An 18,243-nucleotide genomic window follows, 5' to 3' on the forward strand; every position below is an offset into this window, starting at 1 on the left:
CATGCCCATTTAAGTCAATTAGGAGCTTTTTAAGTCACAGTCGCATAGATCTTATCTCACGCTGGACAAAAAGATTCCTATGAAACTTGCAAGACAGGAAGGATGGATTTTCATGTTACAGAAACCAGACCTGAAGCTCACGGTGATTAACAGGGGGTTTCCTGCAGGTACGCACCCAGCATCGGAGCCCAGGTTTCCCAGAGCTACTCCAGCATCTCTGGACCTTGAGAGGCCTTGCACCTGCCCATTTCCTTCCTTCCTGCCCTCATTCTCCAGCTCACTGACTCCTATACACCTTGCACATTTCAACCTGTCACTCTTTGCCCACCTCCACCGACAAAGACTCTCGGAGTTACCTCATCACTGTGCTTAGAGTACTGTATTCCAGAAGGTCTCAGGTCTGGGTATTCATTAGGGTCATCCGAGACCATTTTTAAAATATAATGTATTTAGAACCCCACCCAAACCTCCTTAATCAGACATCTATTTGTTTTTTAAGTTCCCCTAGGTGATTCTGACTCCCCAAATCTCCCCTCCCACTGGGTCAACTCTTTAATGGAAGGACCAAATCTATTTTGTTCAACATTAGGGCTCTGGCACTTTGGATGCTATCTGAGAAAGCTATTAAATAATACATAATTATTGATAACATTTACTGAGTGTTACCTCTATGCCAGGCACTGTGGTAAGTACTTCATGTGCATTTATTTCATTTAATTCTGCCAGGAATCCTGTGAGGAAGGCGATTTTATTCCCTCACTTAAAGGAACGGGAGCTAAGCAAGGCTGGAAAAGCATAAACCAATGACTGTTAGCAGTGTTGCTGTGTGCTACCTCATCCCCTGATAATACACAGCACTCCAAAATGGGGAGTATGGGCCCCACAGTAGGGGCCCATGGAGTCACCCTCCAGGCAGACCTAACCCTGCCTGGAATGCACAATAGGAACAGGAAACCTTGGAAGAGTGCTGGCTTTAGTTCATCCCTAGGCACTGCCTCAAATTTCTACAAACAGCCTCATTCACATGCTGAATCAATCACCAGGAATTGCCTGAATTCCTACTAGATGGTTCCATTATATATTTCAACTAAAATACATTTTGCTACAACTGACACTGTTAATAGGACTGAAACCAACAGGGTTTTTTTCTTATGTAAGAAATCCTGATGTGGACAGTCCAAAGTTGGTTCCTTTGAATGGCTTATTGGGCCTGCAAGCCTCTGTCCTCTCTGCCAACTTCTCATGGGTGGCAAAGCTTTTCTAACCCAGGGAGACAACAGCTCCAAACAGTATGTCACTCCCAATAATTAGGAGGAAGGGCAGACCTCTGCTTTTCTGTAGCAGTTCGGTTAGAATTCTTTCCAGGAAGCCATCCAGCTGACTTTTTCCCCTCCTACAAGTAGGTTGCAAACCCTTCACTAGCTTAGCAGGGTCCAGAGAGTCAAGGAATGAACTGGATACTGTCAGCTTCCCCAATCAGGGAAGAAGGTTCACTGATAATGTGCCAGCCTCAGACATTCTCCCCAGTCATGGTTAATCCAAAGTGGAATCCCTTTCATAAGTTTTGAAGCATCTTTATTATTATTATTGATGTGTATGTGTGTGTCTGTGTATCTGTGTGTGTCTGTGTGTCTGTACGTCTGTGTATCTGTGTCTCTCTGTGTGTATGTCTATGTATCTGTGTATGTGTATGTGTGTCTGTGTATGTATGCTGTGTGTGTGCTGTGTCTGTATATCTGTGTGTCTGTCTCCCCCTCTCTCTCCTTCTCTCTCTTTCTGCATGTGTGTGTGTGTGTGAGGGAGAGAGAGAGAGAGAGAGAGAGAGAGAGAGATAGAGAGAGAGAGAGAGATGAGGCACATTCATGCCCTGGCATTTATATGGCACTCAGAGGACTCTGATTTTGGTTCTGTCCTGGCATCTTTACATGGGTTCTGAGAAACAGACTCAGGTGGTCAGGCCTGCATGGCACATACCTTTACCGGAAGAAGCATCTCTCTAGCCCTGGAATGGTTTTTAAAAGGAGCTTGTCCAGTGCCTTCACTACTGTTGAGGAAGGGAGCACAACAGTTCTATGCTCTGTATGTCTACAGCATGGAACAGTAAAGATGTTGGAGTTGCTTTGTTTTGGGTTTTGTTTTTGTTTTTGTTTTTCCTAACTGATCCATGGTGTTTGTGCATCTGTGTGTGGTTGGAAATGGCGGTGTGTAGTGACAAGTGATGACAGTAATCCCTGTTTTTCAATCAGTCTGTGTACGAGGAGATTTAAAGTCAACATTCTAACATGCATCACAGATTGAATTAACCAGAGCCATAGAGAACCTGGAAGGAGTTTCTCCCCTCTGACAGAATTTTGATGACCCTAACTGAACTTTTTCATGCCTTCCCCTTCACCAGTTTGTCTCTGTTCCATTCTTCTCTTCTTCAAAGCCAATGTTTCAGTTTGCACAAGGAAATGAGAATGTGTGGTGCTTGCCTTTCTGTATCTGGCTTATTTCACTTAGCATTATGTCCTTCAGCTACAAATGATAGGGCTTTGCGCATTTTACCACTAAGTAGTATCCTGGTTTATGTGTACCACATTTGTCTACCTATCCACGTGCTGATGAACATCCATGTTAATTACGTGTTTCAGCGATTGCAAATACTGCAATTACAAACAAACCCATTTGGGGATGGTTAATGCTCTTCTCTCCTGTTTCTAGGTCAACAGTGATCTTGTTTACATCACAGCTAAGAAAGATGGCTCTCATGTGGTGGAAGCCGTTGATGCCACCCATATTGGGAAGCTAATTGTGACCAAACAAATTGGAGGAGATGGCATGCAGGACATCACGGATACGTACAAATTTCAAGAAGGTAATTTACTACAACCAATTCCACTTAGTGCTTTTTCACTGTCAAGATGAAATATGTTCCAGAGAATGCCCTGGCATCAGCAGCGTCTAACATTAAGGGCAGAAACATAAACTCTCACAAGCAGCAGACACCCACAGTTCTTCGTTATTTTGCTCCCTTGTTTTGAGCAAAATTCCCTTTCCCTTGGTTTGTGAAGTGAGTTTGTGTCTAATTCTATTTCAGACTATCTAGAATGTATTCTTACTTATATGAACCTAAATTTTAAGTAATCCCATCAGAACACACTATTTCCATTATATCAACTTAGTTAAATAATAGAAATTTAAGTTACATTTGCTAAGTACTTTATGAATTATTTTTAACACATTGTTCCGCTGTGTTGTCATGGGAACCTTCCGATATATAGGATAGATTATTAAGATAGTATAATCTTACTAATTTAAGATATTGTAATTTAATTATATTGTAAGCTAGTTTCAATTATGAAGTAATGTTATGGTCAGGGGCTGGTAACTTTTATTGTTGAGTACTTTTCAAACGGTATATTATCGTGTTCAATAACATCTAAAGCAAGACTGTCCCCATAATTCTAACAGTGAACAGGACACAGTTTCTGTCCCCACACAAAAAGTAGGATCTTTTTAAGAGAAAGCTGTGGGAACAGGGAAACACACTGGGTCCTATCAAAAGAGCCCAAAGAAATGAAGAGTGGGAAGGACCTTATTTAAAGAACCCAGAATGGAGTTTCAGGAAGCAGAACCATAGTCAAAGACAGGAAATGTGAAATAGAGCTAGAAGTTTGGGGTACCACAGACCTCAATACCTCTTCTAATTTAGAACAGCCACTTCCAGATGGGTGAGGATACTAGCTGTCTTGAGAGCAAAAAGACACAGTATCTTTTGGAAATGGTTCGTCTCCAGAGTTTTCTTAAGAGTGGCATTTATTTTAGTGAATGAGTAAAAATTATGACTAATTAGCATATACTAAATATTCATTGGCATTCCTGAAGTGCTAATGTGTACAGGGTTTGTTTTCAATGTTTTGTAGGGCCTCCTTGCTCTTATTTACAAAGGTGATTTGCATTATCAAGACAAAGCCCAGTGAATGGAGGTGGGTGGTGCAGTGTTGAAGTTTAGAATTTTTGTCATCTGTACTCGTGACTGTTTCCTGTTTTTCTGAAATGGTTCAGTCCCTGCATTTGGTAATCAACCAGTGCACAAGAGAAACACACAAAAGAAAACGTCTCTCCCTCTTCGGTATTTTGACTTTTCTCTAGAAGGAAGATTAAAAAGGATATAAACACAATAAAACCAAGCAAGCTAGCAATGCCTTCGCTTACAGAGATGCAAAGAAAAAGATCCGGAAAGCAAAAGAGAAACTCCTTAGAGGATGGGGAAGAAACTAGCTGGGTCCACAGCAGCCGCCCAGCAGCCTGCTTTGAACCCCTCAGCACACTCACCCTGCATGGGCTGGAGACATGACAGCCCTGCTGTGTGCTTCCTGTGGAGGAAGTCCTTGTCATGCCAGAAGGGAGGTACTATGACATGGGGTGGGCAGATGACCCAGGTCAGAGGACACCCAACCAGAAAGGGTCCTGAAATGCTCACAATATTCAGGACACAAACCCTGTCTATACCATGTTGATGTCTGAGCAGAATGGACAGAACAATTCACTTGGCCCCATTCTGATAAACTGTGCCCCCCCCCTCCCCATGCCAAGAGGTCATGACATATCTACTTAGTTGACACACTGAACTGGCACCTACTGTGTCCAGTGTGACTGAAACCCTGAGTCTAGGAGCAGTAGGGGGAGCATTTGCCTTGTTTGAGTCCCAGCACCAAAGAATAAATAAGAATTTGAGGAAAGAGTTCTTTGGGGGGAGAATGGGTGATGCGGAATGGCAGTAAGAACTGCTTTTCTTTTCTACCGATGAGATTGTAGGGAACTGAGTGGTGAATGGGAGGTGAGCTCAGCATCCTTGTGAGCGGGTGTTTAGCTTTGGGATCGGATGCTACAGAGGGGCAGCAGTGAGCGATGCTGGAAAGGGAGGCAAGCAGCAGAGCCCAGCTACCATTAACTGTCAGCCCCAGAGGTGACCACAGAGGCCAAATAAGAAAGGGGCAGGATCAGTCATTAAGAGAGGAAGGCACACACCTGTGAAAGAGAAGCTGAGGTGTAGCCAGTGATATACCAATGCTAAAGAAAAGCTGAAGTGTAGCCAGTGATATACCATTGCTAAAACACATTCTTCAGCTCACCATCAGGAAGGCTACTGAGGTCCACTGTCCTACTCCTTAGCAAGAAGGTGAGACTCAGGAATAGGGTGGTAGGTGTTTTGAGCCAACTAGAACTCCTAATACATGTGGTTAGTTGTGAGAAACATTTTGACCACCTTCTGGGCTATGATTTAGTAGAGAACTCATCTCTTGGTCAAAGATGACACACATACATCACATTCTAACTGTGCAAACAGCCCAGTGGAGCACTGTTCTGAGACTCTAGGGACTCCATAGGCATGTACTAGAGAAAGGGATTGATTATTGATGTCTGCTCCAAGTATACCATACATGTTACCAGTAGCAGTAACTGCTCCTGGCTAGGGATTTGCCGCTCTGGATCTCAGGGTGCATCCTTTGTAACTTCTCTGAATCTACATATACCAAGGATGGACACTAAAATGCGGAGATGAATGAGGGGAAAAAAAGAAATTATACACGATGCAGGGATGGACTGATAACCAGTTAAATTGTGAAGAGATTATTTTTCACTTCAACTAAAACGTAATATCAGCTTTAACTTCTTTTCAAAATATAAGATTAAGAAATGTTAAAGCTTTGAAAACCAGAATTGTGAAAATGTTCTAAGGCAATATGTCCTTTTTTATGATGGTATGGAGATGGGTTCCTTCTTTATGCCATCCGTTACTCCGCTATTGCTTCTCTCTCTCTCTCTCTCTCTCTCTCTCTCTCTCTCTCTCTCTCTCTCTCTCTGTCTGTCTGTCTCTCTCTCTCTGCCTCCATCCCTACCTATTCTATCCCTCCAAAAAGCAATTAGGCATCTCCCATATTCAGATTATTTCTCCTAACAAAACCATTTGCAACAATGTATCAGTATACATGCCCATTCTGTGCTCTTCTGCATCTGCCATCAGACATTTTGAGAGACCTGGGAAGTGGGATGGGGAATCATATATAGTCTGTTCCTTCCTCTCTGGACTCTGTCTGAAAACAGAACACCCTTGAAGCCACTCTTAACCACCCGGCATCACATGGCATCAGTGTCTGCGGGCACCATCCTGGTTATCTAACTTCCTGATGATGCTCAGTCCTTTCTTTCATTCTTCTCTTCTTCCTATAACAGAAGTCTCCTCTCTCTGCCACACCTAACCCCTGGTGCATTTACTGCAGCACTCACTAGGCTTACCTTTCTCCACTGCCCTCCAAATGCCCCTTGACTATGACTGTCCTCTGTGGGCTTCATGCCTACCAAATTTATGTTCTTCCTGGATAGCTGTGCTCTCCCAGATATAGTGACCACTCCTAAATCAGCGTCTCATGTATGACACAAAAACCTGAAGCTGAATTAACCCAAATTCTACTCCCTCTTCTCCCTCTCCATTCCCCTGGATGCCCATTCATTCTTCACTTTCTACCCCAGTGAGGACAACCACTGTGCACCCACATTTAGCTACCACAGAATTAGGTAGTAAATCCTCTATTGCTTCATCTGAAACTGCCCTCAAGTTCATCTCTTCTCGCTAGCTCCATAGCCATGTACAAGACTAAAAAAGCATCTTGTGTAGAAAACTGTAATACAGAGCCTGGCACATGATGAGGGTCCAGTATGAGTTAGTTTCACCTTCTAGTAATAATGCTCTCAGTGCTACCATAGTAATCGGGGTATTTCAGACTAATTTTTTTGCTTAAAAAATTAGCCAAGCTTACAACCCACCTCTTCAGTGTAAACCTTTCTCTCCATAAAAGTGCCACTCTGCGACATGTAAGCCTGAGCCCATCAAAGAAGAGAAAATAGCCCACTGTCTTCCTGGTGCCTTCAGAGCGATCCAGAAATATCCTAGAACGTCTTGCTAGGTGACTTTTTGGTCTTCTTGCTGTACTTCCTGATCATCTAGAGCTGCCACCACCTATAGCAGCCAGATGAGCAGCTGCCACAATCCCTGAGTAGGCTCTTGTGTGCCTCCTTGTCTTTACCCACTATGCAATCTAAGAGTGTTTCATGTCTTGTGTCTCTAGGGTCCACATGACAACATCGGTCCCAGCACCTGTAATCTACAACCCTATATTATGATAATTCTTCACTTATCCCTCTATACCTGTGAGTTAAGGACTCTTTCTGAGTGGTGCCTAGCCTAATGTCTGTCTCTAGGACTACAAGGTTGTGACAGCCAAAGGGGTGGTCACAGGGCTGTGCTTTCATGGGTCAGCTGAGCTGGGTACACTCTAAAGCAGTTATAGAGACAAAAGTTCTGCCTTGTGCTGAAATTAGCATACCTGCAGGCCTCCCTCCTCCAGATCCTCAGTGCCTGCAGGGACTCAGTCCTAGCGACACAGATACAGAGATGGCAAGACAGATGGTATCCCTGCCCTCCTAGAGTCTGTGTTTCCAGAGAGAGGTAACATAGCACAGGGCAAGTACTGTTCTGTAATACAGAGGAAAAGGAAAGAAAATCAGAAACTCGTTGGTGTGAGGACAGGGGTCTGGGGCTGTGTTCTCAGAGTAATGAGAACCTTGGAGGAGAGGGTGTTGTGATTATGGCCAGGACAATGAGAGGATGCTTCACCCAACATGAAAGGATTAGTTAACACCTTTAGTTAACACATAGTTTCCGGGAAGGTAATGTTGACCCTGTTCCTACAGAACACAAAGGCATCTCAGAAAGCAAAGTCTGGCTCTAGATAACTTTTTTTTACTGGTGCTGGGACACCAGCACACTCTTTATAACTGCTGCAAAGTAGGGACAACTCTCTCAGGCCCTGACAAACCTTGTCATTCACTCTTTCCTGGAATGGCCTGCCAGCCTACAACTGCCCCATTCACGGGACAGGAGGAAGATGGAGTCTATGCTGTCAGAGCAGCCTCTCAGGTTGCTCAGAGTACAAGCCTTGCTTTGCCCCTTTCTCACAGCTGGGCCAGCTCAGCTCCTCCCTCCCTAGACAACCCCTCTCTGGTTCTTTGTTTGCTGCTCCAATGGACTTCCTATGATTGGGCTAAATGCATACTTGGCTGTCTTCCAAAATGATAATTGTTAATACTCTCCTTCTCATGGACCTGTTTGCCAGTTGATCGCTGCTAAAGTAGTTTGCTGAATTTTCACGGCTGAGCTCTCCCTCCTTCCTTCCCTTCCTGTTTTCCTCCATTGGCTTCATAAACATACGCCTGAGCCAGCTCTGGTTCTAGACCTATTGTTTCTGGCCTGTTCTTGCAGTCTGGACAGAGGTTTACACTGCGCGCGCGCGCACACACACACACACACACACACACACACACACAGTCCTCTAATGTACATACATATTCATAGTGCCTAACTTGTGGTTGTTATGAGGCTTAGCAAAGCTGTTGCAGGCAAGCACACATCCCATGGCCTGCCATGTAATTAGCCTTTAGTGATAGTTTATAGCATCCATTACCCTCCTCACCATTATTGAATTCAGTTATTAATTATCTGATTTAATTTTTAGTATAGTAGAAGATGACATCTTTAAATTAGCACTATTAGAAAAGTCAACATTCTTATCTTCAAGTGATTTTCCCACACCCAGACATTCTTGCACCTAGCTTTCATAAGCCAAAGAATTTGCCTCCATCTTTTCATCTTTGTCCTCCACCATGAAAGAAGCTGTGGAGAGAGATGCTTAAGATAGAAAAGAGAAGGGCCATCCATCTTTTGGACTTCCAACAGCCTGCCCCTGCAGCCAAGCACTTTATCCAAACTTTGTAGGTAGTCAGAGTCTGAGCACAGCCCCATGTGAGGCCACGCTTGTCTCTGTTTCCTGCTTCCTCTCCTGATCATCCCATTTTTCTCTGTGTCTGTGTCTTTGTCTTTGCTCCTCTCTCATTCTCAATGTTGGTATGTTCCCTTTCTGTGTCTCTGCCACCCTATCTTTTCCTTATTCTTACATGTGTGTGTGTGTGTGTGTGTGTGTGTGTGTGCTTGAAGAGCTGTATATAGAACCGTACCTTGTTCATGCTAACAAGTGTTCATCCACTGAGTTGTATTCCCATCCCTTGGTTTTTGAGGCAGATTTTCACTAGGTAGCTCAGGCCGTACTTGAACTATCTTCCTGCCTCAGACTCCCAAGTGCAAAGAATTACAGAGCATACCACCCTGTTTGCCTTCTTTCTACCCTTTCCTTCTCCACTATCTCTCCTTTCTCCCTAGAGCAGACCCTTTCCCTCTCTTGCTTCTCTTGCCCCTACTATCCCTCCAGAAACTTACCATAGGACATTTTGCTCAAACCACACCTAAACTTCACACTGCATTAGGACAGAGAAGCATTCCAACAGTGGTGCCTCCATTCCTTGTGTTCAGTGAGAGGCAACTGGAAGATTTTGAGCCATCAAAGTTGTAGGAGTCAGTCCCTTCAGAAGCTCAGGAAACCTTTAACTGGTTGAATCAGACTTCCACCATGGGTACAACCCAGGCGTCCTTGAGAAGGGTGACATGAAGTACCCTGACAGCCTGGCTGGCCACTGCCTATCTGGGAGCTTGGTTTTGCAGAACCTAACCCAGTGATAGTGGTTATATCTACCTTTCTATGAGAGAGAGGTTGACTGACTTTCAGAGGTCTTCAGTCAGCAAGGGTGGCACAGAGTGAATTTTGTGTCAGTGTCTTCCCCATGGGGTGTATTCCCTTTCCTGTTCATTATTTGTGGCTCTCTCCTAGGCCAAGAAGAAGAGAGACTAGCCCTTGAAACTGCCCTGATGTATGGAGCTAAGAAGACTCTCAACACTGAAGGTGTTGTCAAATCGAGGTCTGATGTGGACATGAACTTTGATGTGGAAAATGCTGTGCTGGGAAAGGACTTCAAAGTGACTATCACCTTCCAGAACAATAGTTCCAATCTGTACACCGTCCTGGCCTATCTTTCTGGCAACATCACCTTCTACACTGGGGTATCCAAGAAAGAGTTCAAGAAGGAGTCCTTTGAAGTGACGCTGGATCCCTTGTCCTGTAAGCTAACTAATGTGTGGGTCTCTCCAGAACTTGTTGCCTGGTTCGATGTCTCACTGTCAATACTGTCAATGTTCTGGTTCTCACCAGATCTCAGTGTTAGGGGCCACATTGAAGGGGCAGTTCTAGAAAACACCCAATCCTTTAATCTTTGTGGCTTGTGAACAGAAATGAATGCTGAAATCTTCTAAGCCTAGAATACTATGGGTTGGAGAATTTAATGGAAACTCATCTCTTGATATTTAGAGTGTGGTCTATGAACCCACAGCACCAGCATCTCAAGCCTTAGGCCCCATCAGACCTCCTGAAACAGAACCTCCTTTGACATCTGAACTTGCTGCACAGGCTACATCAACCTCAGATATCTCCCGTAATTCCTCTGTAACTTATATATTAATGCAGAGTCTCCCACTAAACAAAGCTCACCAACTCTACTTAGCCTATTTACCTAGTTTACACTGGAGATCCGATCTCTGCTTGAAGTTACAGGCAATCACCTTGACTGACCAGCTCTAACATGGATGCTGAAGATCTAGACTCTGGTCCTATGCTGTGTGGCAAGGGCTTGATACACTGAGCCACCCCCAGATCCACTGTTTATATATATATATAAAACTAATCAAACTGATCTAGGGATGACCACTGGAAGAAGAAGCCTAAGATATATTAGGTTCCATCTCACAAAATTATCCCTAGTAGGGTCTTTTTCCTGTTCATTCTCCTTGCCTCCCATGCAAATGTCTGAGGTTTTTAGTGCCGAAAGCAATGAATTTGGGATGCTTGATGCAAGGCAGGACTGACATGATGCAGCATGTATTGAGGATCGCAATTTTGAAAGGTCTCATTTTTTTTCTGAGAGTATTAGATGAACTCAATAATCAGGCTGAAGTTGGGCACATAGACAAAAAAAAAAAAATAACAGAACTATAGGAAAAGAGATGAGTCAGAGAAAACTAGAAAGCAGTTGACAATTTTGGACACTGTGTCTCTGGACCCAACATGTGGTCCTGAGAAGAAGAAGAAGAAGAAGAAGAAGAAGAAGAAGAAGAAGAAGAAGAAGAAGAAGAAGAAGAAGAAGAAGAAGAAGAAGAAGAAGAAGAAGAGGAAGAGGAAGAGGAAGAGGAAGAGGAAGAGGAAGAGGAAGAGGAAGAGGAAGAGGAAGAGGAAGAGGAAGAGGAAGAGGAAGAGGAAGAGGAAGAGGAAGAGGAAGAGGAAGAAGAAGAAGAAGAGGAAGAAGAAGAAGGAGGAGGAAGAGGAGGATACAGAAGCAATACTGTTCCTAAAGCAGAGACAAGCAAGCAGGCCCCACCCCACCAACGAGCCAATCACACATCTCTGTTGTTCCAGAGCTCCGTAGTCCCAGCAGAACCAGAGATATGTTCCCAGAGAAAATGAAAACCTATTCCTAAAAATTCAGATTCCAAGAAAACTGCATTTAAAAAGGCGAGTATTGCTAACTTTGGTGATGTAGTTAGCAGTTGAGAAATCACCATGGCATTTTTTTTTAATCCTAAGGGATAGGAAAGGCTTCTCACCAAAGAGTAGTCAGCATGAAGGACTGAAGGGGAAACAGTGCACATGCTTCCTGAGAATGGGCAAGCACATTGATTCTGGAAATTAGATAAGTCTAAATATAAGGAATGACTGTATCACCTCTAGATGTGTGATACACCCTGGGCAGGTTGCCTAAGTGATCTGGGCTCTCTCCCCTCATTTGTATATGGAAGCAATATCACCCACACTACAGAATTGTTAGTCCATTCCCTGCCAGGCCAGGGTCATGGCTAATCTTGATTGGCATACCTGGAAAAAGGAAACCTCAGCAAAGGAATTGTTTACATCAGTTTGGCCTGAAAGCATGTCTGCAGGGCATTTTCTTGGTTGCTAATTGATATAGGAGGGCCCAGCCCTTGGTGGGTGGTGCCACCCATGGACTGATAGTCCTGGATGGTATATAAAAGCTGGCTCAAAGCAGAGGAAGGAAGGCAGTAAGCAGCACTTCCCCTTGGTCTCTGCTTCAGTCCCTGCCTCTGGGATCCTACCTTGAGCTGCATCCCTGTCTTCTCGCCACTGTAGCCAAATATCCCTTTCCTCCCTAAGTTATTTTTGCCCATTGTATTTTAACACAGCAACAGAAAGCAAACTGGAGCATCCAGGTTCTAAAATGTGCTGGACACAGGGGAGTGCACATCTTTGCAGAGTTTCTGCTCTTATAGAGGAAGCAGACAATAAAGAACCAAGCAAGCTAGCAAGTGCATCCTGTGATTATATGTGTAATTGGAAAATACAAAACAGACTAAGAGGGAGAGGCATGTTGGCCTTGCAGGCATTACAACCACTAAATAAAAAGAAATGATCTCTCTAATAGGGTGGTGTGGGACAGAGACCTGGCAAAGGTTATTCCAGCCAGAGGAATCCCGTTGGTATCATGGGATATCTAATGTGCTCAATGAGACACAAAGGATGAAGGACCATTCTTGTTTGAGTTGACTTGGTCCTCAGTGTGAAAACTGATGATAGGAGAAGGTGGAGTCTTTAAGAGGCAGAGCCTTGTGGAAGATAACTAGGATATGTGATCCTAATTGACCTTGGAAGGGTCAGTACTGGTCTGTGGAGTGAGTCAGTTCCTGGGAGAGCAGCTTATTTTAAAGTAGGGCTGTTTGGCAAGCAGTGTCCCTTGTGCACATGACCAGTTCCCTTCCTGTTATGCCAGCACCAGGCTGTTTGGTGCTCCAACCACTAATATTATGAGATAACTAAATTTATTTTCTTTATAAATTTCTAAGCCTCTGTCATTGGGGTACAATAACAAAGTCAGACTCAGACAAGAACAAAAGCAGCCAATGAAAAGTGATGGGCTTAACTCATATAATGACTATCACCCCTCATACAAGCTTGGGCTTTGTTTCCTGCCACCAAGCCTGGCCACCTGAGTTCTATCCTCCACATGATGGAAGAAGAGCACAAACTCCTGTACCTTGTCTTCTGATCTCCACTCATATGCTTGCGCCCACACACAATGATAGTTTTCTAAATTAAAAAATAAGAAAGATCACACTGGCTGCTGTGATGAGAAGCTCAGAAGCTCACAGACGCAGGAATGAAGCTTGGAGTCAGGTTAAGATGGTATAATCATCATTCAGTTGAAATGTGGTGGTCCTGTTGACAATGCTAACAACAAGTTTGATCTGCATATGTTCTGAAGATAGAGTGAGTCCACCTGATTGGCCTTTGCATATGAGAAGAGGGAGTAGATAAAACTCCATGAGTGACAGGTGTGAAATGCCTTGACATTCCTGTTACCTTTCAGCATAGTGGAAAACTCAGGCTTGGTTAATACGATAAAAGACATGAAGGTAACAGAACCTAGATCCCCCTAGGCAAGGACATTGATCCAATGGGTTTGCACTAAGGCCCTGAGTGGAATTGTCTATAATACATCACATCTCTCTACACCAGAAATAGAGAACATCCCCTTTCCGACCTCCTATGTACCCTTTCAATCTTCCTTGTCTCCTTAACCCAATTAAAGGATGGACTTAAACTATTCTCTGGCTGCAGAAGCAATACCGCCAGCCACTCTAGCCTCATGCTTGCTCCCAGGCCTTCCCACAATGATGGATTGTATGCCCTCAAATAGTAAGCCAAAATAAACCTTCCCCCTGTAAAAATTAAAAATGGGGGGATAACTTTATATGAGTTAATGGATTCAAATGATGTAATGTATTTCTCTACTGTGTTATTCATGTAGGGACCAAATCTAAGCCCAAATCGATTTTAAAACAGCTCCATCAGTCAGACCACCCAGGGATTGTCCTAGATAACTTCAAGGGAATTAGAAACTCATTCTTCTTTTGCTAATTTACTAATTAATGTAGGTAGGTGGCATCAATTGCATGCAATAAAATGCATGTTGCAATTTAAAGTAAATCCTGGTCTTTTGCAAAATCACACATGTCTGACCCTAATCAAACATTCTTCAGTGCCTCTATTGCAAAGAAAGTTTTCTAAGGAGAATGAGAAGCAGACTTTTCAGATTGGTGATTAAAGGGAATGTGTGGGCTAGAGTCAGCTTGGGAGATTTGAATAACTTAAACCACCCAGTACCTTCAAAGGTGTTATCATTGTCACTTGGCTATATTTAGTTCCCTTTGCTTTTTGGAAGAGATGAGGCAGCTCCAGCCTGTGTCTCCCTTGGCTTTCCCCAGACACCATAAATGATGTTGGCAGCCTCCCATCTCCACCACTCATACAGTGAAAATCTATTCCTCCTTCTCTTGCCGCGTTTAATAAACTTTATCTAGAACAATTTCTTGTGCGGTGGCACAACATGGCACTTATATAATGGACTATTTCAGGAGCAATGTTCTCTGGGGCTCTGGTGCACAGCTCCATTTCTTCAGTGCTGTGATTGAGAGAATGGTCTGCCTCCAAGAAGAAGGGAGCCCCGAGGCTGAGACTGTAAGTGTTGATAAGAGCCTCTGCAAAGATGGGTACAAAGAAGATGAACAAACCTTGCCACCCTAAGAAAACCTAGTAGCCAAACTCATTCCCCTAAAAAAAAGAAACAAACAAACAAAGAAAGAAAAAAAGAAAAGAAAACAGAAGGAAACCACTGTTTACCATCCCTGGAATCACTAAGGGACAAAATGCACTGTCTCTAAGGACATACATACCTGGGCTCAGCCCACAAAACTCCCTTTTGGGCTCTAGAATCCTGGACTACGGGAAATGGAGCCACAGAGTCGGCAAGTGGACTCAGGCTACAGATAACAACTCTCCATCCTCAGCCCCCACGGAGATTAAAGGGGCAATGAGACTACTTCCCAACCTCCATGCCATTCTGCAGGGCTTATCCTCTACCCTGAAAGCTAGCAGTTGGGTTTCAACACAGAGGTCTCCCCAATCACAAAGAGGTGAGCAGAAGCTTCATGCTCCTTTTCCGCCATCTTGGAATTGCCTTGGCCCAGGTCAAAGCCTGCATGGTTGAATCTCCTAGGATCTACCTTTAATATCTCTGCTTACTCATTCCATTTTACAGCAGCAAAAGCAATGCTTGGAAAGTTTGACAACTCTTTTCTGTAGTAAGACCTCACTGACTATTGTATTACATTTCTAGTGTATTCTTTCTTTACCCATGAGACAGGAGAGTTTGTCCCCGATTGACTCTTTGTATCTGACTTTTGCTGTGTTCCTGGTGACTTGTGTGCTAATGTGGGAGGGACGGGAGAGGGACAGTAAGCCATATGCCATCTCGTCCAGGTCTTGATGGCAGCCTTGTTGATTTTTCCTCCCTCCAGTCAAGAAAAAGGAAGTGTTGGTCAGAGCGGGCGAGTACATGAGCCACCTTCTGGAACAGGGCCTCCTGCACTTCTTTGTCACAGCTCGCATCAACGAGTCCAGGGATGTCCTGGCCAAGCAAAAGTCCATAGTGCTGACTATCCCCAAGGTCATCATCAAGGTCAGTGAACCTCACATCTCAGACAAGAAAGGAGGGCAAAGTGCTTAGTCAGGTAGCCAGACTGTGTGTGCATGTGGGGGGAGGAGGGGGTGTCCAAAAGACATAATGGAGCTAGGATCCTCCTGTTCTTTGAAAGAAGCAAGCCATTCTATATATAGTCACGTACATATAACACTCCTCTTCTCTCCTTATTTAAATATATAGATGTGACTGCAGATATAAATATAACCTGTGGTATAAACACACTTGTGGAGGAAGATAAGAATGTGTGATGGAGACGGAGACTCAGAACTCTCTGTGTCTTCAAAATAAAGTGGGTCAAGCTTGCAAACTACCTACACTGTCCCTTCTGCATTTGGGGCAGTAATGTCATTCACTGAGGTATGACTGTACACAGTAGGATGTGCAAGCAGAAGTGTACGGCTGGAGAGCAATAGTTGAATATACAAAAGCCGTTATAAGCACCAGCCAGATGAAGATACAGAGGATTCCCAGTTCTTCAGAAAGTTCCTTCCTGTTTTTTCCTGTTCACAGTCCTCCCTACTCACCAAGATGACAAATTTTCTGGCTTCTGTCACCATGGATCGTTTTTCCCCACTGGGATCATGGCTTTCGTTGTGCAGAGAGCACAGAGTTGGTAGTTCAGGTAGTACAGAGTATTTCGTCTCAAATTGCTCAGAGGAGTTGGTAAAGGAAAGCCAGGGGAATGGGTGACCGACTTCTCAGGAGCATAGCTATCTTCTGATGGCATCAGTACACAGCCTTACCAAGACCCCCTTCAAAGCACTGGAAGAGAGTGCCACTTGGAGAATGCCACTTGGAGAGTAACATTTTATGCCATCTGGATGTGGCCTTAAAGAACTTCCCTGGTGTCTGGAGAGCATCCGTCTCTTAAGAGACTGAGTAATCCGTATAAATCCTCCTAACATGAAGTATCCTAAAGTAACCAAGTAATCCGAGTGGCTCCAGAGATGGGGCAGTGGGCAGGAGTGAGACACGATCCTTCTTTCTAATGAACCACTTTTTAAGCTAATAGCTATTGTGTGGCATTCAATGGGCTGCTCTGATTGCTTATATACTGGACCCTGGCAGCTGCTATTAAAGTAGATCACATATGTAACTGAGGTTTTAACACTCAATAACCCCTACAGATAAGAATGTTTCCACTTTATACATGAGATAACTGAAGTGCAGAGAGGCTTTAAAACTCATGCAAGATCGCATCGTCATCAAAATGTAGAGGTAGATCTCCAACCCCAGCAATCCAGTTACAGGAACAGGATGGGAACTGCCTTGTCCACATCTTCTCAAAATCTGGCTATGTGCAAATGGTACATGGACTCCCCCAAGATGAGGCTCACACAAACCTGAATATGTGTAGAGCCCACTGACAAAAAGAATGTCAGAGCCTCTGCTTCTAGTCTGTTCTTGAACTACAGTCCCTTCCATAGACCTGTTGTGATTAGTACTGTCTGCACAACAGGCCTTAAGAGGCAGAATAAAAATGAGGATGTATAGGCTGAGGGAGAATCAGAATGCTGTAGGTAGAATCAGTATCAAATGCTAAATAGGAAAACAGGGCACTTGGGTTGCTCCAGGAGTGGCATATAGCCACAAGAGCATGAATTCATTAGCTTAGAGTACAGAGACCACAGTAGCAGCAGTCACACTGGCTCTCCCGTAGTCAGAAACGTTGACGATATCCCTCAGCTACATAACAAAGGCATCTTTTGCTGCTTTTAGGGGGGGTATTAACCAGAGCCTGTGCCCATGCTCAGATCTCTGCCTTTCCCACCAGAGACAGTTCTCATGTTCACCTCATTATGAAGCAATGGCTCGTCCCTGCCAAGATCTCAGGAGAAGCCTTTCCGAGCTGTGAAGTGTTCAGACCACAGCACAAAATAGAATTTAATTGCACCACTGATAATAAAATGTGTGTATAGAAGAAACTGATACCTTTGATCTTCTGGGGTATTATTAATTAGAAAGGTTGGAATTTTTTTGTCTTTTAGGATTCTTTAAGAACAACTGGACTCCCCATGGCAGAATTACAGAGGTCTCATTCCACAAGTTAAACCAGGGCACGTCTCGAACTAGGGTTGGTTGGGTTCGGTTTGGGTTAATTTCCATGACAGAAGCAGGGATTCTGGTTCTGGTGGAAACTCAGAGTCAAAGACATTTCCTCAGAGAGAAGATCTGATACTGTCTAGGACTAAGATTAGAAAAACTATAGATAAGGCATTATTACACAAGCCTCACGTTAACCCCACTCATTTCACAGTTAATGTAAATCCAAATGGGAAAAGAGATGTGCCAGGGGAAGGGACTGCACACCCTAATGCCATTCAGATATCACCCAGCTGTGACAGATTCAGATTTCAGAAAGGATGGATAGTGTACTAGGTACCTGTGACACTGGAGACATAGGGAAACAGAACTGTATCCTTCAGAAACCAGTCATGCAGTGGAAGTGATGGGGAGGGCTGAGGAAGGGAAGGAACTTGCTGTTAGGGAGTACTGGAAAGATGGTAAGAAAATACTCTGTTGGGCTATCATGTGGGAGAGCACTTTAGAGAGCTAAGTCACATAAATGGCATAAAACAGGAACTCCAAACACACTAAAAGTACAAAGCCCACAATGGTTCAAAACACGTGGTCCAAAATTACCTACAGCATTGTCCCTTCAGCAAATATTAGGAAAATGGTAGAATACATTGTCCATCCTTTGAA

The 18,243-nt window shown here is 43.9% G+C and overlaps 1 protein-coding gene across 1 annotated transcript in view; it reads left to right on the forward strand.

Annotated features, from left to right (window-relative positions):
* F13a1 (coagulation factor XIII A chain) overlaps positions 1 to 18,243 on the forward strand; it is a 182,620-nt gene that overhangs the window by 136,859 nt on the left and 27,518 nt on the right. Inside the window, exons 11-13 of the mRNA XM_052156693.1 lie at positions 2,704 to 2,857; positions 9,765 to 10,052; positions 15,353 to 15,513. Coding sequence (XP_052012653.1) covers positions 2,704 to 2,857; positions 9,765 to 10,052; positions 15,353 to 15,513 — 603 coding nt within the window. The remainder of the gene's footprint in view (positions 1 to 2,703; positions 2,858 to 9,764; positions 10,053 to 15,352; positions 15,514 to 18,243) is intronic.

Source organism: Apodemus sylvaticus, chromosome 14 (genome assembly GCF_947179515.1).
Source record: "Apodemus sylvaticus chromosome 14, mApoSyl1.1, whole genome shotgun sequence".
NCBI lineage: Eukaryota > Metazoa > Chordata > Mammalia > Rodentia > Muridae > Apodemus > Apodemus sylvaticus.